Here is a 25,574-nt window from a genome sequence, read left to right as displayed (position 1 = left end):
CGGATACACAGCAAGAACAATAACAAACAATGTTTACTTACGTAGCGGCAACGGGACTTGCCTTCATCAGAGTAAAGTTACATGATTTTACTTTCGCAAGCATTTTGAACACATTTCTTATATAGGTTTGCATAAAACTGTGAGAAATAGCGGAAAATGTTTCGGAAATGGGGAGTGTGCATACAGTCAGGCTACGGCTATGTTACAACATCAACAAACAAACAAGAAAAATAAAAAGAGGGGGTGGGAAGCGAGAGAGAGAAAAAGGGGTCGTGTTAACAATGCAGCGTTCAAGGTTGCACCATGACGGGTCAACGTATGCCGCGCGTGCTGCAAGTTCAGACAATGGGGGAAACTGAACAACCGCGGTTTGAAAAGAAAGGGAAGAGTATACAGGAAGGTATTCAGGGACTGCGGAGACTGGTTTGGGGGAAGCGAAGATGGGTGTGCCCCCCGCGGGTCAAGAGAATAGATAGGGGGCACAAAAGAGCATTTCACAGAAGCTAGCAATTGAACAGGAAATAGGTAGGGTCACAAAAGGTTAAACATGAATAGATTACAAAGAGTTAACGATTCTTAAGTGGTGGTGGGAACGAGGCCTCCCTCCCCAGGACAAATGGCATTGTTGAGCCGCATTAGGCTAATAAAGCTGCTGTATTAGGAGAGTTTCTGCGAATTCTGATGGCAAACTCGAGGGTAGGAATAATGAACATAGTTATAAAAATTATGAAGCCGCTAATTTTAATCGAGGGATAAGCACGTTAGTTTTCCGTAACTTTCATTAATTCCAAGCGTGGCTGACCCAAACTTTTAAATGAGATAAGATTCCCGAACCTCGCGGTCGTGGTGCGTTTTGAAGGCGGATTCTAAAATCGTTGCTTTAAGATGTTCAAATGCATGCCCGGGACTGTTCACATGTCTTGACAGGGGCAAATAAGGGCAGCTTTTTGCATGAGAGCAGTGATTATTGAACCGTATTCGGAAGGGCGTTTCAGTTTGGCCGATATATTGTTGCCTACAAGCAGTGCACTCTAGAAGATATACGACATTAGCGGAGTCACAGTTAAAGTTACCTTTTATATTTACGTAGTAGTCTGAAGCCGTGCTGGTGGCGCGCTGTGTAGTGGTCATGTGTGGGCATACTTTACATCGGGGTTTATTGCAGGGCATGCAGCCAGTAGTTGCCGGTCGGTTGATACGAGAGTTAGTAAGAAAGTCACCTAAATTCTTATTACGCCGGTAGACAGCGCGTGGTGGTTCGGGGAATATGCTTTTTAAGCGGTAACTTTGCATTAAGATATTGTGATGTTTTTTTAGCACGGTTGACACTCTTGGAGCGGAGGATGAGTGCCGGGAATGTAATGAACTTTTCAAGTATAACCCTCTCCCCAGCTCAGGTGAACGTCTTGTCAAAGGGCCTAAACTTTTGCCCGGCTACTGGTGGTTTTGATGAATTTCAACTTTTTAAGGACTTAGATAACTTCGCCAGAAACATGAGACTACGAGAATACTTCTACGATCACCCCGCGACGGAAGAAGCCCGCAGAACCCTACCTAGCTATAAGCACTGGACCCCTCCCACACAGCGTGATAGTTGCCTCGACATGTACATCAAAACTGTCCAACGCGATGTGCGAAAAGCTTTCCAAACACAAATTTCGTTCCACCACAACATGACTACCAACGAAAAGAAAGCCCTAGAGGAACTCGCAAGCTGTCCCGACATAATTATTAAACCTGCCGACAAGGGAGGCGCAATCGTAATCCTTGACAAAACCGACTATGTTAACGAGGCCAATAAGCAACTATCAGTATCGACGTTCTATAAAGCACTACCCAATGATCCCACTCAAGATTATAAGCAAATTGTCAAAGATATACTTGCTGAGCTTGTTAAAAATAAAACAATAAATGAAACCACGGCTCGTTCCCTGATCCCCTTAAGCCCAGTAGCAGGTAAATTCTATCTTCTTCCAAAGATCCACAAGGTGAACAACCCAGGGCGCCCCATTGTTTCTGGCATGGGCACTGTTACCGAAAACCTCTCGCGCTATGTGGATAATCTCATTTGCGACATTCCGCCCAGCTTTCCCTCCTTCATTAAGGATACCAATGACTTTCTCTCAGACACCTCAAAAATTGAAATTCCTGATAACTGCCTTCTAGTCACCCTTGATGTTGCGTCACTGTATACTAACATCCCCCATGAAGATGGCATCGCCGCTGTATCCCTTGCGTATGAGCAGTCATCGTGCGACAAACCTATCGATTCTTCTGCTCTCCAAACATTCCTTAGGCTTATTCTTGAACTTAACAATTTTGAGTTCGACGAAGTTCATTACGTGCAAGTCAGCGGAACGTCAATGGGAACTCGAATCGGACCTAACTACGCTAATATCTTTATGGCTCACCTCGAATCAAACTTTCTTGACACCCAAAATTTAAAGCCAATGTACTATAAAACGTATATTGATGACATATTCATGATCTGGCAACACGGTGAGGCGGAGCTCCTCACCTTCATTGAGGCATTTAACCTAGCCCATCCTAGTATTTCCCTTGCTCATTCCTATTCGGAACACAGTGTAAACTTTCTGGACGTCACCGTTACTACCTTCCAAGGTCGGCTTCAAACTAAACTGTATAGAAAACCGACAGACACGCGGCAGTATTTGCACTTCCGAAGCAGCCATGTCAGACACTGCAAGACCGCAATACCTTACAGCCAAGCCCACCGATTTAGGAGAATTTGCTCAAACCAAGCCGACTTTGGCTCAAACTGTCGAGAACTGAAGACCGCCCTCCTGAATAAAAAATACCCGGAAAAAGTTATCGACGACGCTACTGTGCGAGCCAACCAATTAGACCGTAACGAAATCTGTAAGAAAAAAGCCCCGAACGGGAACCCGCAAACTAACTTAGTTTTAACCCACTCATCCTCCGCTCCAAGAGTGTCAACCGTGCTAAAAAAACATCACAATATCCTAATGCAAAGTGACCGCTTAAAAAGCATATTCCCCGAACCACCACGCGTTGTCTACCGGCGTAATAAGAATTTAGGTGACTTTCTTACTAACTCTCGTATCAACCGACCGGCAACTACTGGCTGCATGCCCTGCAATAAACCCCGATGTAAAGTATGCCCACACATGACCACTACACAGCGCGCCACCAGCACGGCTTCAGACTACTACGTAAATATAAAAGGTAACTCTAACTGTGACTCCGCTAATGTCGTATATCTTCTAGAGTGCACTGTTTGTAGGCAACAATATATCGGCCAAACTGAAACGCCCTTCCGAATACGGTTCAATAATCACCGCTCTCATGCAAAAAGCTGCACTTATTTGCCCCTGTCAAGACATGTGAACAGTCCCGGGCATGCATTTGAACATCTTAAAGCAACGATTTTAGAATCCGCCTTCAAAACGCACCACGACCGCGAGGTTCGGGAATCTTATCTCATTTATAAGTTTGGGTGATCCACGCTTGGAATTAATGAAAGTTACGGAAAACTAACGTGCTTATCCCTCGAATAAAATTAGCGGCTTCATAATTTTTATAACTATGTTCATTATTCCTACCCTCGAGTTTGCCATCAGAATTCGCAGAAACTCTCCTAATACAGCAGCTTTATTAGCCTAATGCGGCTCAACAATGCCATTTGTCCTGGGGAGGGAGGCCTCGTTCCCACCACCACTTAAGAATGGTTAACTCTTTGTGATCTATTCATGTTTAACATTTTGTGACCCTACCTATTTCCTGTTCAATTGCTAGCTTCTGTGAAATGCTCTTTTGTGCCCCCTATCTATTCTCCTGACCCGCGGGGGGCACACCCATCTTCGCTTCCCCCGAACCAGTCTCCGCAGTCACTGAATACCTTCCTGTATACTCTTCCCTTTCTTTTCAAACCGCGGTTGTTCAGTTTCCCCCATTCTCTGAACTTGCAGCCCGCGCGGCATACGTTGACCCGTCATGGTGCAACCTTGAACGCTGCATTGTTAACACGACCCCTTTTTCTCTCTCTCGCTTCCCACCCCCTCTTTTTATTTTTCTTGTTGGTTTGTTGATGTTGTAACATAGCCCCCCCCTCTTTTTATTTTTCTTGTTTGTTTGTTGATGTTGTAACATAGCCGTAGCCTGACTGTATGCACACTCCCCATTTCCGAAACATTTTCCGCTATTTCTCACAGTTTTATGCAAACCTATATAAGAAATGTGTTCAAAATGTTTGCGACAGTAAAATCATGTAACTTTACTCTGATGAAGGCAAGTCCCGTTGCCGCTACGTAAGTAAACATTGTTTGTTATTGTTCTTGCTGTGTATCCGACTCTTTACTTATACTATATATATATATATATAAGAAAAATTCTAACAAGGTTCTAACGATTGTGGCGAACGTTTCATCAAAGAGACTTGCCTTCGTCAGGGCAACCTCTCGCCCTGGCTGGCACGCTTTATATAGGGGTAGGTCCCCAGGTGAGAGGAGAGAAAGAAAGAAGGAAGTGGAGTTGAGAAAGCGGATTGGTTTGGGAGTATGTCGGGGGAGATATTGAGGGGGAAAGAAGGTTGCATCGTTTGAGCCGCGAAGTAGGTCACAGGGAAGTCAGCCGTGGGTTGATATTCCGGGACTTTTTTGGAGAGAAAGGATGAGAAGGTGTTTGTTGACCCGCCGCACGGCATAGCGAAAGGTTCTCAGAACCGCCGGAAGCAGAACAGGCGGTCAGAGTAGGGTCCTTATCAGAAACTATCTGCAAGCCTCAGGTCATAAGAAGAAAAAGAACAAGGAAGAAGAAGAAACAAAAGGTCAGAAGAAGAAAAAAAGAAAAAAGAAGAAAAAACAAAGACAAAAGAAAAAAGCGAAAAAAGAGGGAGGGAAACCACACAAACCCACACATAAAAATAAAAAGCAATAACCCGGCAATTGAAATGGTACGTGTCGCCCACGGCAACCTTCCTGGAACAGGCCTGTCCTGAAACTCAAAAACCAAAAGATCGTTAGAGTGACGTACGGGGCCCCGTATATCAACCCCCGGCTGACTTCCCTGTGACCTACTTCGCGGCTCAAACGATACAACCTTCTTTCCCCCTCAATATCTCCCCCACATACTCCCAAACCAATCCGCTTTCTCAATTCCGCTTCGTTCTTTCCTTCTCCCCTCTCACCCGGGTACCGACCCCTATTTAAACGTGCCAGCCAGGCCCTGACGAAGGCAAGGTTGCCCTGACGAAGGCAAGTCTCTTTGCTGAAACGTTGGCCACAATCGTGCTTCTACCTTGTTCGAAATTTCCTTGTGATCTCTACCAACTTCCAAGTTTTACTGCTCCCTGTAGTATATATATATATATATATATATATATATATATATATATATATATATATATATATATATATATATATATATATATATATATATATATATATACATATCAAGGTTGCAGTCGTCATTGCCAGTGCTATTCGGCTTTTTTCGAAATATATAATAGGGCCGAATGACGTGTGCTTGTCACGTTTCTTTGATTCATTGATAAATAAGCGAAAATATAAGTCGAGAAAAAATCCGCCGTTTTCCGGGAGCGGGAAAACGGCGGATTTTTTCTCGACTTATATTTTCGCTTATTTATCAATGAATCAAAGAAACGTGACAAGCACACGTCATTCGGCCCTATTATATATTTCGAAAAAAGCCGAATAGCACTGGCAATGACGACTGCAACCTTGATATGTATCTTTACCGAGTCCCTCGTCCCGTATCTCTCTGTTCTGCTATATATATATATATATATATACATATATATATTGAAAGGGGGTTTATTGGCTGGTAGGCGCAGACGGTCGCAGAGGTCCAGAACCACACAGAACGAGAGAGCCGACGAACGCTCACACCCAAAGCCGCGCAGACCGAGCTTCTTCTTTGTTCACACGAGCGGCTGGTTGTCTGCTAGCTACATGGCGATGTCCGATGGCACATAGCCATTACAAAGGATTGTCCCCAGTTCCTAATTATTGCAGCCCGCGTTACCTCATTACAACTACCCCCCGAGGAATAAAGCGCCATCCTGGCGTGTCACGGGGAACACGACACTAGGGGATCATAATACGGCTTCAAACGCTGGACATGAACAGTCTCTTTCCCGCGGCGACGGAGGTCTGAGGAAGGTGTCATGGGCTCTATGACGTAGTTCACCGGTGACGTCCGTTCGAGGACACGGTAGGGTCCGTGAAACCGAGAAAGAAGCTTGGTACACAATCCTGGTGTGGTGGAGGGAATCCACAGCCACACCAGAGATCCTGGAGAATACGTCGGGTGGGTAGCTCTGTCGTCGTGCCGAGATTTTTGATGCAACTGATCTTCAGTCGTAAAGGACCTTGCAAGCTGGCGGCATTCTTCCGCGTACTTGGCAGCTTCAGACGCTGGGGAGCACTCGGAGCGATCCGGTCGGTAGGGGAGAACGGTATCAAGGGTACATGACGGCTCGCGACCATACAGGAGGAAAAAGGGCGAAAAACCTGTTGTGGCCTCAATGGCTGTATTGTACGCATAAGTCACGTAGGGGAGCACAAGGTCCCAGTCGTCGTGATCCGCTGAGATGTACATCGACAGCATGTCGCCGAGGGTGCGGTTGAAACGCTCAGTGAGGCCGTTTGTCTGCGGATGGTAGGCTGTACTTGTTCGATGGACAACACGGCACTCAGCCAGGAGGGCACGAACGACGTCTGACAGAAACACACGTCCCCTGTCGCTGAGGAGCTCACGAGGCGCCCCATGCCGCAGAATAAAGCGCCGTATGATGAAACAGGCGACGTCTCGTGCTGTGGCGGCAGGCAGAGCCGCAGTTTCGGCATAGCGCGTCAGGTGATCGACGGCGACGATAACCCATCGGTTGCCGGAGACTGTGTTGGGCAAAGGTCCATACAGGTCTATACCAACACGGTCGAATGGTTTCTCCGGGCAAGGAAGCGGCTGCAGTGGACCCACCGAGCTGGAAGGCGCAGACTTGCGACGCTGGCAGGTAGTGCATGACCTAACGTACTTGCGCACAAAGGTGTACATGCCACGCCAGTAATAGCGGAGACGGACACGGTGGTATGTTTTTAACAAGCCAGCGTGGGCACACGTGGGGTCGGCATGAAGCGATGCGCAAATGTCGGTGCGAAGGTCCCGAGGAATTACGAGCAGCCGCTTCCGCCCTTCGTTGAGGTAATTCCGCCGGTAGAGCAACCCGTCACGAAGCGTGAAATGCATAGCTTGTCTGCGCAGGGCCCGAGGCTGTTCAGTACGGGAGACGTCCGAGAGCAAGGAGATGAGCGAAGCAATCCATGGGTCCTTGCGTTGTTCAGAGGACATGTCAGTGAAAGAGAGAGGGGACACAACAGCGTCATCAGGCAGGCTGCAGGCATTCTCTGGTGACACTGGAGAACGGGATAAGTCATCAGCGTCGGAATGTTTGCGGCCAGACCGATATATGACACGTATGTCGTACTCTTGTAGCCGTAAAGCCCAGCGAGCTAGCCGTCCAGACGGATCTTTTAGTGTGGAGAACCAGCATAGCGCATGATGGTCTGTGACGACGTCGAAAGGGCGGCCGTACAAGTAAGGTCGGAACTTATCTAGGGCCCAAACTACGGCCAAACACTCTTTTTCCGTGACGGAGTAGTTTGCCTCAGCTTTTGTAAGGGTACGGCTAGCGTAGGCGACAACGTACTCGTCAAAGCCCGATTTTCGCTGAGCAAGCACAGCCCCAAGACCAACGCCGCTGGCATCAGTATGAACCTCAGTGGGGGCGTTCGGGTCGAAATGCCGCAGTATAGGTGGCGACGTAAGAAGCTTCCGCAATGTCGCGAACGCGTTTTCACAAGCAGGGGACCACGAAGTGAGGTCTTTAGAGGTACCGGACAGAAGCTGCGTCAATGGTGCAACGATGGTCGCAAAGTTGCGGACGAAGCGCCTGAAGTAAGAACAGAGTCCGAGGAAGCTCCTGAGGGCCTTCATAGATGTCGGCTTAAGGAACTCCGCAACTGCCTTCAGCTTAGACGTGTCGGGTAGAACTCCATCCTTCGAAACGACGTGGCCCAAAATAGTGAGCTTGCGAGCGGCGAAGCGACATTTCTTCAGGTTGAGCTGCAGCTTTGCGTCGGCAAGACAAGTTAAAACTTGTTCTAATCGGCGTAGATGTGTCTCGAAATCCGGAGAAAAAACAACGATGTCGTCAAGGTAGCACAGGCATACTTTCCATTTTAGTTTGCGCAAAATGCTGTCCATCATGCGCTCGAAAGTGGCAGGCGCATTACAAAGGCCGAACGGCATCACACTAAACTCATACAGGCCGTCAGGTGTTATGAAAGCCGTCTTTGCGCGATCAGCCTCGGCCATAGGTACCTGCCAGTAGCCGGAGCGCAAGTCGAGCGACGAGAAATATTCGGCACCCTGCAGACAGTCGAGGGCGTCATCTATACGCGGGAGAGGGTAGACATCCTTTCTAGTTATCTTGTTGAGGCGCCGATAGTCGACGCAAAACCGTATCGAACCATCCTTCTTGGTCACAAGGACTACGGGAGATGCCCAGGGACTGTTGGAGGGCCTAATGACGCCTCGCTCAAGCATCTCGTCCACGTTTTCATCAATGGTACTTAGCTCTTTGTGGGAAACGCGATAAGGTCGTTGTCGTAGCGGCGGGTGCGAGCCAGTGTCGATCGTGTGTTCGACTGTTGATGTTTGACTCAGCGGAGCTTTCAAGCAGTCAAAAGACAAGCGAAACCGATGGAGAAGGGCCAGCAGTTGGTCGCGTTGTGTGGGCGTGAGATATCCATCGATAGCCTGATTGAAAACGTCGGATGGTAAAACCTCTGCTTCGGATGTAGCACTCAATTCTGCGACATGAGTGATAATGGGAGTAGCATCGGGAACATCGGTGACAGCACTTGGCTCGACAGGCTCAATCCACCCGATAGTCTCGCCCTGTAGCAGCGAAATTTCATCCGAGGACCAGTTATTAACAAGCATGCGGCTCGTACCAGCATGGGTCGTTAACAGAGCGGACGGCAGCGGAAGACGTCTCCGTCGGATGAAGAGATCGGACGGCGTAAAAAGCACGGTTGTGTCAGCAGTGCACGCACAGCACAGGGGCACGGAAACCGAGCAGTGCGGCGAAATTTTTGCATCTTCGCTGACGACCAATTCAGCAGCAGTTGCCTCATTATGGTGCGGGTCGCAATCTGGTGCAAGTTCAACTTCCGCACGCGCACAATCGATGACGGCGTGGTGACGAGCGAGAAAATCCCAACCCAATATGAGGTCATGGGAACAAGTAGGAAGCACGATGAACTCTACAATGTACAAAACATCCTGGATCGTCACTCGCGCCGTGCACGCTGCAGACGCATGGACGTGCTGTGCGTTTGCAGTACGTAGCGAAAGCCATCCAACGGCGTCGTCACTTTTCTAAAGACACGGCAAAGGTCGGCATGAATAACTGAAACGGCAGCGCCCGTGTCGACTAACGCCAATGCACGTCGATCTTCCACAATTACGTCTATAACATTTGAGGGCGAAAAATGAGGCCTTGGACAGTTCGCTGGTAACGCAGTTCTTGCCTCCTGAACTGCGTCAACTAGTTTTCCTCTTCCGTAACGGTTGGACGGCGGCGCATGGGAGAAAGAGACCGACGTCGAGGGGAGGACGAGTGACGGGTAGCGAAAGTGCGGGAGTCAGAAGGTGCAGCGGTGAAGTCGGACCTGTAGGAGACTTCGCGTGGCCATCGGCTGCTAGGGCCATAAGTAGGGGCTCTAATATCGTCGTTGGTGGGCGTCAGGCGTATGCGGCAGTATCGGGCGACATGTCCGGCACAGCGGCAATTCAAACAGATGGGGTGGTTGTCCCACGTTCGCCAGGCACTGCTGGATTGCGGCGGAGGCCGAGACAAGGGCGGTGGCCTCATCGGTACAGGGTGTTGGTAAGACATGGGGACCCGCTGAGGGGGGACACCCACGGCGTCAGCGTACGTGACGATCGGTACCGGAGTCCTTGCAACGCTTTGGGCATACGGCAGCGGGTGGTAATGCTCACGTTATGACGTGGAGGCGCAGTGGGAGTCGGCGAAATGGCGTCAGCAACTTGCTCTTGAATTACACTGCGGAGTGTTGGCGCCAAAGTAGACGAAGGCTCCGGGATGTATGGCAGCAGGGAGAGCTGACGGGCGACTTCTTCCCGCAATATCTGCTTGATCCGCAACAGCAGAGAAGAGTTGTCGGGGTCACGGACCAAGCTCGCTATGGCGTCGTCTTGGACAGAGGTGCGCCGTGTGCTCACTCGCTGTCGACGAAGCTCGTCGTAACTCTGGCAAAGGTTCACCAGTTCAGCAATGGAGCCCGGGCCTCTCGCCAAGAGCATCTGGAAGGCACCCTCGTCGATGCCTTTCATGACGTGCTTGATTTTCTCAGGATCTGTCATAGATGGATTCAGTCGCTTGCAGAGGTCCAAAACATCCTCGATGTAGCAGGTGAACGTCTCGCCGGTCTTCTGGACGCGGCCGTGCAAGCGTTGTTCGGCGAGCAGTTTCCGCACAGCGGGACGGCCAAAAGCAGCAATTAATTCCGTCTTGAAGGCCGGCCACGCGGTTATGCCGGATCCGTGGTTGTTGAACCACACTTCGGCGAGACCGGTGAAAGAAAAGCTGACGTTATTGAGTTTCATGGCGTCATCCCATCTGTTATGCGTACTCACACGTTCAAAGGACGCCAACCAGTCCTCAACGTCTTGCTCCTCATTGCCGTTGAACTTGGTAGGTTCACGTTCACGGAGAGCGCCCGCGCAGATGATAGCTGGGCTCGGAGGCACATGGGGCGTGTCGTTACCGCCAGGCATGGCCGTTGGTATGGTGCCGCTGCGTAGTTCCAGGGCTTGGTCAGGGACGCCGACCGACGCGGACCGACGTGATCCTTGAGCTTTAAGGGGATTACTTCAGGAACCCAGCCGGGCGTAGATGAAGAACCGCAACCTCCACCAAAATGAAAGGGGGTTTATTGGCTGGTAGGCACAGATGGTCGCAGAGGTCCAGAACCACAGATAACGAGAGAGCCGACGAACGCTCACACCCAAAGCCGCGCAGACCGAGCTTCTTCTTCGTTCACACGAGCGGCTGGTTGTCTGCTAGCTACATGGCGATGTCCGATGGCACATAGCCATTACAAGGGATTGTCCCCAGTTCCTAATTATTGCAGCCCGCGTTACCTCATTACAATATATATACTTATACATATATATATTGCACTGGAGATAGTATTCTCCGACACGGCGGCATACCTTGCGGTTAGTGTGCGCCAATCTCCCCTGTACAACCGACGGGTTATGTACCGGAGGAAGGACTACTATGGGCCGCATGATGATGGCAGGCGCAAGGTGCTGCGCGAAAGAAGAGGCACGGTCAGCATCGCGTGGCTCGCTCTAAGAGAACGCACCGAGACATCGGTCTGCGCTGCCTTACCCGTCTCTGGTCTCTGCCTCTTTCCAAGCGTCTTGCCGGTCCCGAGCTACAATCCCCCTTACAGTGTGGTGAGGTGCAGTTCCCCTTTGCCTTTCCAGCCTGGAACAACGGAGCAAGTGCATAAATTGACCAGTATTACAAGAAATCCATCGTGAAATGGCGCCTCCGAAGCATGAACCCATCATGAGCTCCGGATCTCTTCCTGAACGCGACCCTGCCATGTTCTCCGGCGCCGACGATCATGACGCAGAAGACTGGCTGTCATCCTTCGAAAAAATGAGTGCCCACAACCGCTGGGATGACCCGACGAAGCGTGCTAACGTCGGCTTTAGCCTTACTCAAATAGCCGAACGGTGGTTCCTCAACAACGATGCCGACATGACAACCTCGTCTGCCTTCAAAACGATATTCTTAGAAGAGTTTGGTCGCCCCGCCGTCCGCAAGCTTAAGGCCGAACAGAGCTTACGTGGGCGCGCGCAGCTTGCCCACGAAACTTACACAAGCTATATTGAGGACGTTGTCGACCTCTGTAGGCGCGTAAATCCTGCTATGCCCGAGTCCGAGAGGATCAAGCAGGTCTTGAAAGGCATCGAAGACGGCGCGTTCCAGATGTTGCTCGGCAAGGACCCCAGTTGGTTGGAGACATCATCAAAATGGTGTCTTAGCTACGACGAGCTCAGGAAGCAGCGCATTTATACCCGCCAGTGCTTCACTAATGACGAACCGCATCGGGCCTCACTTTCAGCACTTGCAGTCTCATCTGATCTTGCGCCTCTTCTTCCACACATTGAACAATTCCTACGCGAGGAGGTTGCGCGTCAACGTAACCTTCAGCCATTGGAATCCACGCCCTCATGCCCCTTACCTACGACAGTACGCCGCGTAATTCAAGACCGAGTCGCCGAAGCGCTGCCGTTAGACCACCAGCCTACATCCTCGAGTGCGCAACTGGTCCCGGCCGTTACTGCTCACCTCGACTCGCCCATGTCCGCGCCCGCAGCCGCACCTGTGGCGGCGCCTCTGTTTTCGCCTATGGCAGCACCTATTCCTTCTACCATGGCGGCACCCTTCGCTACCCCGGTGGCAGGGCCTTACACGTACGCTACGATTTGTGCGCAGCCACCGCCCGCAACATTTCAGCCGCTGCAGTACGCCACAAGTCAGCGGGTGCTCCCATATCCTCGTGCGACAGCTCAAGCCCCCAACCCAAGGCGCATGCCCAATAATCGCCCCATATGTTTCGTGTATAACGTTCCCGGACATGTCGCACGTTTCTGCCGATGCCGACCGCTTCAGACGAGTGACGTTCCTGGAGCGCCCGCCTTTGGCTCTCAGCCCCACTCAGTGTCCGTTCCTTCTGGCTCAACGCCTGCTTCGTATTCACCCGACGGGTTTCCCTTTTCTAGCCGCCGTTCTCCTTCCCCACGCCGCCGTTCCATTTCCCCGATGCGCCCCCGTGTGAACCTTGCAGCCGAGGGAAACTAGCAGCCGCAGTTCCTGATGCACGAGCTGCGAAACTGTCGAACGTCCTAACTCCTCATATTTCGCCTTGTAATGTGATTGATGTGATTGTGGATGGTACCCCGGAACTCAGGCTTATTGACACTGGAGCAGCCGTATCTGTGATTCATGAGACTCTTTGCCGCAAAATTCGCAAATTGATGACGCTGCTTTCAGGATTTAGTCTTCGTACTGCCAACGCACAGCCCGTTCAACCGCTAGCCATGTGCGCTGCTCGCGTTACCATTCAAGCCATTCCCCACATCGTTGAACTGGTCGTCCTACGCTCATGCTCTCACGACGTCATCCTCGGCTGGGATTTTTTGTCACGTAACCGCGCTGTCATCGACTGCTTCCGTGCAGAAGTTGAACTGTTTTCACGTAATGATGGTGCGGCGGAGACTAGAAGCGTGAAATTGGTTGCTGCCGAAGATGCTTCCATTCCCCCATCCTCTTCCGTTCTTGTACCTGTATCGTCACCTGATGTTCCGGACGCCACCGTTCTCTTCACGCCATCCAATCTATTTTCGTCGCGCAAAAACCTACTCTTGCGGTTCGCTGTCCTGCACATCAAATGTGGTTCGAGCATCATGTCAATTTCTAACCCGTCCCTTGACCGTCTCGAGTGCTTCGCGGCGAATGTTTTGGGTGCGTCGAAGTTGTTGCGCCACACCTCATTGTCGACATCCCGGACGAGTCAGCCGCAGGCCATCTCGACGCGCTGAGCCCCGACATCACTTTCGATCCGGCAGTTTTTCTGCCTTCCATAGATACTGGCCTCACCGCGGAGCAAACAGACCAGCTCCTGGTTCTTCTACAACGATTCCGCAAGTCCTTCGACTCCCACCAAACAACCCTAGGGCGCACGTCAACTGTCTGTCAACAGATTGACACCGGGAACCACGCACCACTGCGCCAGCGACCATACCGCGTGTCACCCAAGTAACGCCGCGTTATCGAGGAGCATGTAGGCAATATGCTGTCCCGGGACGTTATTAGACCCTCCACGAGTCCCTGGGCTTCTCCAGTCGTGCTCGTCACCCAGAAGGATGGGTCTATTGGATTTTGCGTGTACTATAGACGTCTAAACAAGATCACACGGAAGGACGTGTACCCGCTACCTCGAATAGATGACACGCTGGACTGCTTGCAAGGTGCCGAGTTCTTTTCTTCATTAGATCTGCGCTCGGGTTACTGGCAGGTACCCATGGCTGAGGCTGACCGACCGAAAACAGCGTTTGTGACACCGGATGGGCTCTACGAATTCAACGTCATGCCCTTTGGACTGTGTAATGCGCCTGCGATATTCGAGCGAATGATGGACAATGTTCTGCGTGGGCTGAAGTGGCGTATCTGTTTATGCTACTTGGACGGCATTGTCCTGTTTTCACCGGACTTTACGACCCACCTCCAGTGACTTGACCAAGTCCTTACGTGCCTTACTTCGGCTGGCCTGGAAATGAACCTCAAGAAATGCCGTTTTGCTTTCCGCAGACTTACTATATTAGGTCATGTGTTATCTAAAGACGGCATCCTACCAGATCCAGCCAAGCAGCGTGCGGTCCGCGAGTTCCCTAAACCGACCACAGTGAAGGAGCTTCGAAGCTTTATTGGGCTTTGCTTCTACTTCCGGCGATTTGTCCGGAACTTCGCGTCTATCATCGCACCATTCACGCAGCTTATCGGTGACGCCAAAGAAGTTTTAAACAGGTCAACGGCTTCCGAGAGAGCGTTCGAGACCTTAAGAAGGCTTCTGACATCACCGCTGATATTGCGCCATTTTGATCTTACCGCGCCCACTGAACTTCACACGGACGCCAGTGTTACCGGTCTCGGCGCTGTCCTGGCTCAACGCAAGGGTGGTTTTGACGAGTATGTCGGGCCGTACGCAAGTCGCGCTCCGACAAAAGCCGAGTACAACTACTCCGTCACAGAAAAAGAGTGCCTTGCAATCGTTTGGGCAATTAGTAAATTTCGACCCTACCTGTGTGTGTGAACGCGAAACTGCGACCCTGACCCGTATCATGTGGGGTTGTGACTGTGCAGTGCGCGACGGTGGGGGGGATGGACAGGACCCACAGGACCCGTACCCACCGGACGTGCGCGAATGCGTGGGCTCTGCGGAGCCCCAACAACAGAGGAGGGCCATCCAGCGGCTCGAGGCGGCTCTGGCTCTGCAAAGGCGAAAGGGGGCCCCGCGCCCGCCCGTCTCTCCCGGCACTCCGTCCTCCCATGCGGGAGGTGGGGGTCGGGGGCCGACGGTGGCGGCCGGGAGCGCTCCAAGTAGCTCGAGCGGACGCCGAGACCAACCACCTCGGGGTCTAAGCCCGACGCCCTAGCACTTTTGCGACTTAGGGTGATTAGATAGAGGGGACGCGACCGAGCCCTGCGTGGCCGGGAATCGTGTCCTTTGCACGCCGGATGCTTGAATAAAGTTCCATCTCTCTCTCTCTCTATGGCCGCCCTTTCGAAGTAGTCACGGACCACCATGCTTTATGCTGGTTGGCATCGCTGAAGGACCCGTCCGGACGTCTGGCCCGCTGGTCACTTCGGCTACAGGAGTACGACGATCGTGTTGTTTACCACTCAGGAAGAAGACACACCGACGCAGACGCCCTTTCTCGTTCGCCATTTCCACTGGAAGCCACTACGTCAGCGCTGGTGTCGAATACCGACGTGTCGTCGCTACAAATTGACGACATGGCAACCAAGCAGCGGGAGGACCCTTGGATAGCTTCGGTACTACACTTCCTTGCAAACCCTACAACGCCTTCCGCATCTCGCACACTGCGGCGCCAAGCAGCGCATTTTGCCATTCGAGAGGAGTTCCTATACCGGCGTAACTATTCCGCAGAAGGCCGCAAATGGTTGCTAGTAATACCGCGTCACTTGCGCTCCCAGATATGCGCATTGTTTCATGCTGACGCCCAGTGTGGCCATGCTGGAACACCAAAGACATATCAGCGCCTACGCCTACGCTACTACTGGCGAGGCATGTACACGTTCGTCGCGAAGTACATTAGCTCCTGCACTGACTTCCAGCGTCGTAAGACCCCTTCACGACACCCCACTGGAGAGCTGCGGCCGCTACCATGCCCGGAACGGCCTTTCGACCGGATTGGGATTGACCTCTACGGACCCCTTCCAAGCACTCCATCAGGCAACCGTTGGATCATACGCCGAACTCGATACGCCGAAAAAGCCGCCCTGGCCACCGCAACGGCACGCGACGTCGCCATTTTTCTACTCCGGCGTTTCGTCTTACGCCACGGTGCGCCCCGAGAGCTGCTTAGCGACCGAGGCCGCGTATTTCTCTCTGACGTCGTGGAGGCGCTGCTCCAGCAATGTCAGATTGTCCACAGAACCACGACTTCATACCACCACCAGACAAATGGCCTAACTGAAAGGGTCAATCGCACCCTTGGAGATATGCTCTCCATGTACATATCGTCCGGCCATTCAAATTGGGACATGGTGCTACCTTTCGTCACGTACGCATATAACACCACCACGCAAGCGACCACAAGCTTTTCACCGTTTTTTCTTCTATATGGCCGTGAGCCGTCTTGCCTGATCGACACTATTTTTCCCTACCACCCCGACTCCTCTGAATGTGCCTCTGTTGCCGAGATGGCGAGGTACGCGGAGGAATGTCGACCAGCTCGCTCGCAAGTTCACATCAGACGACCAAGGACGCTAGAAGTCTCGACATGATAGCTCCGCCGCTGCACCAACGTTTGAACCTGGATCCCTTGCATGGCTTCGTGTGCAATGCCCCAGTCCTGGTCTTTCGGCGAAACCACGGCCCATATAGGATTCTCGAACAAATATCGCCCGTGAACTACCTCGACGAGCACGTGACTCCCACCTCAGACCTTCATTGTCGAGGTCGTCAAATAGTGCACATTGAACGTTTGAAGCCCTACTACGATCCCCTCGTGGTCTCGTCCCCTTAAGTCGCCAGGATGGCTCCTCTTCTCGCCGGGGGATGCTTGTACTGGAGATAGTAGTCTCCGACACGGTGACATACCTTGCGGTTAGTGTGCGCCAATCTCCCCTGTACAACCGACGGAGTATGTACCGGAGGAAGGACTACTATGTGCCGCATCATGATGAAGAGAAAAGAAGAGGCACGCTCATCATCGCCTGGCTCGCTCTAAGAGAACGCACCGAGACATCGGTCCGCGCTGCCTTACCCGTCTCTGTCTCTGCCTCTTTCCAAGGGTCGTGCTGGTCCCCAGCTATAATCCCCTTACAATATATATATATATATATATATATATATATATATATATATATATATATATATATATATATATATATATATATATATATATATATATATGTATATATATGCCCACCAGGTGGGTTCGGATACCACCTGGCGGGCATTTTTTCTCAACTTTCTTTCTTCTTCTGCAAATTCTTTATCTGTTGCGATGACCTACCACATCCTCCCCTTTAATTTCCGAGGTTTTCTTGACTGCCAACTCTTATTTCTGTCTTATTTTCAACGAACCCCTCATTTCACATTCTGATTCGCTACATGCATAGCGAGGGACTCTGTTCTGGCAGTCTTGGCGCCATAGGAAGCTTAAGAGGGTTCAAAGCTGGTCGACTACTCGCGATATGTCGTAGACACTCGAGTCACGACCAGGGGGTTAAAAAGAAGGTCCCCTTCACACCGTGTAGTCCGAGTGGCACTGGCTACCACCCCCAAGCACAGGAAACAAAAATACCCCAGAAAGTGGAAGGGAAAATTGCCCCGCAGGTAGCGTAGTGGTTATCGGACCAGACCGGTATTCTGGAGGCCGTGGGTTCGGATCCCACCTCGCGGGCATTTTTTCTCCACTTTCTTCTTTTCCAAATTCTTTATCTGTTTCGATGACCTACCACATCCTCCCCCTTTGCTTTCCGAGGTTTTGTTGACTGCCAACTCTTATATATATATATATATATATATATATATATATATATATATATATATATATATATATATTGCCGCGAACCATACAAGGGTTATGCCCGGCCGCGCCGGGATCTGTTATCTGTGTCCCATGCGCAGCGCATGTTCCATTTTTTATTTTTATTCCGAACGGGCTATCTCATTCAGATAAGCAGAGTGTTTCGCCCTAACGCCGCTAGCCCAGAATAATCTTGTGTGATCTACAATGTTCTGGATGTGAATCGATGGTTCCAGAAACTCTCGCGCCGAAAGATAAAGGCCTGCACAGCAGACGCCACGGCATTCGATTCTGCGACGCTCGCCGACGCAAGTCACTTTGTTGACCGCTGCTTCGCCGCCTCTGTATTCTTTTGAGTTGTTATGGGAGCACAAGTTCGCTCCAATAAACTTGTTTCTCCTTCAGGACAAGTGCGTCGTCCTTGGCTTCCTGACATCTGGTGAAGGTGCTGGGTACGCACCTTTTATGACGACCTCTGCAAGCCGCCAGCCCAGTCCAACTAGAGCCAGCCTCCGACTGCAAGGATTGCCACCTGAGCTCGGTCTTCTGCCAGAAGGGCCCAAGAAAAGGAACGCTGCAACCAACACCATAGTGCAAGAACGAGCATCGCCAATCGTCCTGCAGCAGCCCCGGGAGCCACCATCGTTCCGCGGATCCCCCGGAGAAGATCCTGAGGACTGGTTGGAGAACGTTTAGCGCGTCCGCATCTTTAAGAGGTGGGATGACGAAGAAACCTTACGCCATGTTTTCTTCTATCTAGAAGATACGTCCCGAACGTGGTTTGAGAACCATGAAAGCTCCCTAACCAACTGGACTCTCTTTAAGAGCGAATGCCACAAAACATTCGCTACCGTCGTGCGAAAAGAACGAGCCTCCCTCTTGTTGGAAACGCGCACGCAACACCCCAACGAAGGGGTTGTGATCTTCATTGAGGAGATGAAGCAACTATTTCGCCGCGCGGACCACGATATGACGGAAGAAAAAAAGCTACGCTTCTTAATGCGCGGTGTAAAGGAGGAACTGTTTGCTGGACTGGTCCGACACCCGCCCAAAACTGTCGCCGAATTCGTGACCGAAGCAACTACAATTGAGAAGGCCCTCGAAATGCGTGCTAAGCAATACGAGCGGAACTTTGTTGGCGCGGCTAAAGGGAGCTACATCGACAACATGCGGATCCCGGCTGAAAGCCTACGCGAGACCATCCGCACAGTAGTGAGAGAGGAGCTGTGGAAATTTCTCCCCACGCCACCACAGCCCCAAGTCGCTACACTTACCGACGTTATTAGAGAAGAAGTGCAACAAGCGTTGGGAACTTGTACGCCATCCGAAGTACCCCGAGAGCAACAACCTGTGACATACTCCGCGGCTGTTCGTCGGCCCCGCCCTGCTTCAATAAGCCGTCAAGAGGCCCCACCGTACCGCCGCCCACTGTCACCCGACCGACCCCCGGTAGCTCGAAACCAGACTCCGAGGAGGACGGACGTATGGCGAACTCCCGACAATCGTCCTTTGTGCTACCACTGCGGAGAGGCTGACCATATCTACCGTCGCTGCCCATACAAGAGACTCGGACTGCGTGGTTTCTCCGTCGACGCACCTCGCCCTCTCCCTGGCCAACGACCACGTGAGATCGACGAGTATCTATCTGAAACCAGCCGTGGCCCAGCGCGTTTCAACCGTTCGCCGTCGCCCTACCCATACCAATCGCCGAACCGCCGTAGCAACGCTGACTTCGCCCGTGGAAGGTCCCCCACCCCACGCGGGGGAAACTAAAAGCAGCAACTTCTGGAGGTGAAGTTGCTCTACGACGAACAAGCGGAAACCCTCCAACGACGCAAGGACGCGCCGAAGATAGTGATTCACGACATGCCCTCATCCCGACGACCCGACCTAACCCTGACGAGACTCCCGAACACGACGACAACGACGACGCACAGTTCCCGACCGTCAACGCGCACAAGCCGAGATGCGATGCCCCGACGCACCCGGAACTCGAGGAAGGCGGCATCCGACGTCAAGGTGTCCATCGACGGCTTTGATGTAGTCGCCCTCGTAGACACGGGAGCCGACTACTCCGTAATGAGCGGACCATTTGCGTCTAAGCTGAATAAAGTTATGACAAGATGGGACGGTCTACACATACGCACAGCAGGAGGCCACCTCGTGACACCAAGTGGAACGTGCACATCGCGCGTTACCATAGACGGCACGACGTACCCTGCAGCGTTCGTCGTTTTGCCCAACTTCTCCCGCGACGTAATTCTCGGAATGGACTTTTTGACAGACAACGGCGCAATAATTGATCTGCAGACAAATCGATAACGTTTTCCTCCGATCACTCTATGACGCCGGAACCGAACCCCGAACACCGTGCAGCTATAAGGATCGCCGATGATCATGTCACCCTGCCACCCCGCGCAAGCTTGATGATCACCGTCTACTGTGAAGGTGCTGCTCCTGATGCCGACGCTATCGTGAAGAGTGACCAAAGGTTCCTTCTCGACCGCGGTGTGTTTGTCGCAAGAGGCATTATGCTGTTTAAGCAACGCAAATCCCACGTTTTGGTCACCAATTTCACCGAGGAGTACCAGCATTTAAACAAGGGCACTGCAATTGCATTCCTCGAAGAAATGCAACAAGCAAGTGACGTGATCGCAGTCGCCGAATTTGAACGTGCACCCGAGGGTACCTTCAAGTTTCCGCATTCCTTCGACGTGAATCCGGCGCTACTGCAAGAACAACGGAACAAACTATTGGCTTTGCTGCGTCGCTACAGCGAGTGTTTTTCGTCAAAGTGGAAACTACCTCAGACACCTCTTGCGAAGCACCGAATAATAACTGAAGATGGAGCCCGACCTACCTGACAGTTACCGTACCGCGTCTCTTCCCACGAGCGGCAAGCCATCCGGACTAAGTCGACGACATGCTCAGCGACGACATAATACAGCGATCGAAAAGTCCGTGGGCTGCGCCGGTCGTACTCGTGAAGAAAAAGGACGGCACTTTAAGGTTCTTTGTTGACTACCGGAGACTGAACAAAATCACCAAAAACGACGTGTACCCCCTGCCACGAATTCACTACGCCCTCGACCACCTCTGCCACGCGAAGTACTTCTCATCGATGGATCTGAAGACCGGCTACTGGCAAATTGAAGTGAACGAGAGAGACCGAGAGAAGACTGCATTTATAACCCCGGACGGTCTGTACGAGTTCAAGGTGATGCTGTTTGGTTTGTGCACGGCGCCAGCAACGTTTCAAAGAGTCATGGACACTGTGCTAGCTGGCCTGAAGTGCCACACCTGCCTCGTCTACCTCGACGACGTTGTGGTATTCGCCCGGACTTTCGATGAACACCTTGCAAGGTTGGAGTCTGTACTCAAGGCTATTCGCTCATCGGGGTTAACGCTGAAGCCCGAAAAGTGCCGCTTCGATAACGAGGAACTCAAGTTTTTGGGACACGTCGTCAACGCCGCGGGAGTCCTGCCTGACCCAGCGAAAACATCAGCCATAGCAAACTTCCCAAGACCGAAAGACAAAAAGAGCGTGCGTAGATTTCTTGGACTGTGCGCATACTACCGGCGCTTCGTCGCAAGCTTCGCACGCATCGCAGAGCCACTCACGCGCCTGACAAAAGATAACCCTCTTTTCGCCTGGGAAAACGCTCAAGAAATAGCATTCTGCGAGCTGAAACAACGCCTGCAAAACCCGACCGTGCTCGCTCATTTCGACGAAAAAGCCGAAATGGAAATGCACACGGACGCCAGCGATATAGATTTACGGGCCGTCCTAGTCCAAAAGCAAAGCGGATGCGAAAAGGTAATCGCCTATGCAAGCCGTGGTCTGTCGAAGGAGGAGAAAAACTACTCTGCCTCCGAAAAAGAGTGACTGGCAATCATATGGGCCATTTCAAAATTCCGCCCATACGAGTATGGTAGATCGTTCAAGGTTGTGACAGACCACCATGCGCTGTGTTGGCTCGCCAATTTGAAGGACCCCTCTGGCCGTCTTGGGTGGTGGAGTTTGCGCCTGCAAAAGTTCGACGTTAAAATCGTCTACCAATCCGGCAGGAAACGCTCCGACGCCGACTGCCTGTCCCACGCCCTTGTCGACCCACCACCACAAGACTCCGATGAAGGCAGCGCGTCCTTCGGGGTTGTTACGGAGAGCGACCTAGCCGCCCAGCAGCGTGCCGACCCCGACTTGCGCGTAATGATCGACTACCTCGAAGGACGAAACGTCGCCGTGCCTAGAGCGTTCAAGCGGAACTTACCAGCATTCAGCCTCAAAACCTCCGTCCTCGTGAAGAAGAATTTCAGCCCCGGAACGGGAACGAATTATCTACTTGTCACCCCCGCAGACGTTCGTGACGAAATTTTGGAAGCGTCCCACAACGACCCGTCCTCCGGACATCTCGGCACAGCTCGCACTATTGCAAAAATTAAGGCGAAGTACTTCTGGCCCCGCCTTACATCCGACGTCACCCACTACGTTCGGAGTTGCCGTGACTGCCAGCGACGAAAAACGCAGCCGATAAGACCCGCCGGATTTCTGCAACCTATCGCCGTCCCGTCGAGGCCCTTTCAACAGATTGGAATAGACTTTCTAGGCCCGTTCCCTACGTCACGATCAGAGAACAAGTGGACTGTCGTAGCGACAGACTACATGATGCGCTACGCAGAGACCGCCGCTCTTCCGAGGGGGACTGCAGAAGAAGTCGCCAAGTTCTTTATAAACCAAGTTGAGCTGCGACATGGAGCCCCTGGAGCCCTAATCACGGACCGCGGAACGGCCTTTACCGCGGAGCTGATGCAAGGAATCTTACGCTAGAGCAACACGAATCACCGGAGAACGACGGCGTACCACCCCCAAACGAACGGACTAACGGAACGTCTGAAGAAAACGATCGCGGATATGCTGTCTATGTACGTCGAGGTTGAACATAAGACATGGGACGAAGTCCTCCCGTATGTCACGTTTGCGTACAATACAGCGACGCAGGAAACTACGCAGATGACACCATTCGAGCGTGTCTACGGAAGACGGCCGACTACGATGCTCGACGCCATGCTTCCGCATGTAGAAGACGACGACCTCAACGCCGACGTCCAAGGATACCTTCAACGTGCGGAGGAGGCCCGCCACCTCGCTCGAGTTCTCATAACGGACCAGCAGCTGGTGGATGCCGGCCGCTACAACCTCCGAAGCCGAGACGCCGAGTACCAACCAGGGGATCGTGTGTGGGTTTGGACTCCCATTCGACGACGCGGACTCAGTGAAAAGCTTTTGCGACGGTATTTCAGACCCTACCAGATTCCACGACGTGTTGGCCAATTAACCTACGAAGTGATTCCCAGTGGTGATTCCGGCACATCACGACGACGCACGCGACCCGAAGTCGTTCATGTGGTTCGCCTCAAACCGTACTTCGCAAGATGACGAACTTTGTTGTTTTTTGTGTGTTTGCTATTTGTTCGGACTGTTGTTTTATTTTAGCATCGAGTCGATGCACTCTTAGAGGGGGGGGGGTAATGGCGCGAACCATTTAAGGGTTTGCCTATTTATTGTTTGTTTTTAATGCCCGGCCGCGCCCGGTTCCGTATCTGTGTCCCATGCGAAGCGCGTGTTCCATTCTTTATTTTTATGCCGCACGGGCTATCTCATTTAGATAAACAGAGTGTTTCGCCCTAACGCCGCTAGCCCAGAATAATTTTCTGTGATCTACAATGTTCTGGATGTGAATCGACGGTTCCAGAAACTCTCGCGCCGAAAGATAAAAGCCTGCACAGCAGACGCCACGGCATTCGATTCTGCGACGCTCGCCGACGCAAGTCACTTTGTTGACCGCTGCTTCGCCGCCTCTGTATTCTTTTGAGTTGTTAGGGGAGCACAAGTTCGCTCCAATAAACTTGTTTCTGCTTCAGGACAACTGCGTCGTCCTTGACTTCGTGACAATATCTATATATATATATAATATATACATATATATATGAGCGACTTTTGGAGCTCCAAGTTGAGCAACCGAGAGCAGCTTCCCATTGGTCGAGGGAAGTGATGAGAGGGAAGGGGTCAGATTAGAAGTGCGATGCCAAGCGTTGGTGTCAGCTTCCTTTTTTTACCAACTCTTAGCGCATGCGGAAGGCTTGCACGCGGCCGCTACACGCTCCCTGGGCGGAGCGCACATCAGAGTGAGCGGTCGCGGGACGCTATCGCGTGGCATTCAGCGGGAGCGCAGGGGCTAAACCGGAAGATGTGCTAGGTGAGTGCACCATCTGTCTCCCCGTCTCAGCGTGGGCTCGTAGCCTAATCGTTAAGACAACGGGCTCTTGATAAGTTTTGCTATACCTTCCGGGTTCAATTCCTGGTGGTGCCAGTAACTTCTTTTATTTGATAGCGGGAGTTTTTTGTTGACACCTACGGTCGCGACAGAACCCTGGGGGGGGGGGTGCGGGGGGGCAGAGGCAAAACGTTTTGCTTTAAAAAGACATGTGCCGTTGGAGGCATCCTTATTCAACCTACAAAGTTTCGTTTTAAGTACCTGCGGTGAGTACGTTATGGCCGACATTGCAGTGGTAGAGCTGAAATCGTGACGCAAGGGCAGGATTTAGTGAATAAATTATCGTATGCTGTGGAACAAGCGCGCGGGTGGCACTATAAAAGCCCAAATCGTTCGATTAAAGCAAACGTTTTTGTCTTAATGACCTCTTCAATACTGTAATTAGAGCTACGTTTTTTTTCTGTCGTAATCGACAAAGAGCTGATGTGAGCCACCACACCCCCCTCGGTAGCATTCTTGAAAAGGACGCTTTTGGTTACAACAATACCAGTCTGCGCAAATGATTTTGTTTCAGTTTTCGTTTATCGAGATCGATTAAACAGCCAAGTGAAAAATGCCAGTAGGCATATTAAAGTGCAGCTACGGATTAGTTTTTCCAGGGACCGTGGCAACGTATATGTAAGCGTTTCAGAAAGTTGTGCGGACTTTTGTGAGGAACCACTTACCCCGGCTTCTGACCTTGAAGCCCCAGAGGCAGACCTCTCGCGTCTGGCCATCTGCTGTCACCTCACCCGTCATCATGCCCGCCTGGTCAAATGTGTCCACTTCAGCAAAGAACCTGCCACGGGAACAATACCAAAAGCGTGTTAAGAGCAGGTTACGTTGCCGAAAATGCGGGTCAGCTGCGTAGAATCCCAACTGAAACCCTTCGGAGAACAAACGTGCCTGTCGATGCTCGCCAGCATGTCCACCGTGGCCATGGGAGCGAAGCGTTCGGCCAGGAAGGAGCGGTCGAGCTCCGCCGGCTGCTCCAGAGTGTGCGACACGGCCGACCAACTGCGGAGGCGGAAGAGTTGTTCAGTGGGCGGGTTAGTGTGGCCACTCACTGTGTCCCTCAAAAACTCAGTGTTTAATTTGGCCAAGACTGCTTCGACGGCGAAAGGCTTACACGATTCAGTTGTAACGGAGCTGATCCGGTCGTCCTTCTCACGTGACGCGTGTTCTTACAAGTGTTGCACACGTTCCACTAAAGTAGGAACGAAAGCTCGTTCTTCGTTCATTCCTAATTTTGAAACGAGTTCCCGTTGAAAGCTGCCATATTGATAAAGCAACGCGTTCCAGTTACACTTC

At 51.8% G+C, this 25,574-nt stretch overlaps 1 protein-coding gene across 1 annotated transcript in view; it reads right to left on the bottom strand.

Moving 5' to 3' along the window:
• Positions 1–25,574, bottom strand: part of LOC144175753 (uncharacterized) — a 244,877-nt gene that overhangs the window by 161,022 nt on the left and 58,281 nt on the right. The window contains exons 5-6 of the mRNA XM_077704773.1: positions 25,170–25,280; positions 24,950–25,062 (exon numbers count right to left, since the gene is read on the bottom strand). Coding sequence (XP_077560899.1) covers positions 24,950–25,062; positions 25,170–25,280 — 224 coding nt within the window. The remainder of the gene's footprint in view (positions 1–24,949; positions 25,063–25,169; positions 25,281–25,574) is intronic.

Source organism: Haemaphysalis longicornis, unplaced genomic scaffold, assembly GCF_048455015.1.
Source record: "Haemaphysalis longicornis isolate Haplotype H1 unplaced genomic scaffold, Haemaphysalis longicornis Haplotype H1 scaffold_3, whole genome shotgun sequence".
NCBI classification, from domain to species: Eukaryota; Metazoa; Arthropoda; class Arachnida; order Ixodida; family Ixodidae; genus Haemaphysalis; species Haemaphysalis longicornis.
This window is presented reverse-complemented; position numbering and strand designations above follow the sequence as displayed.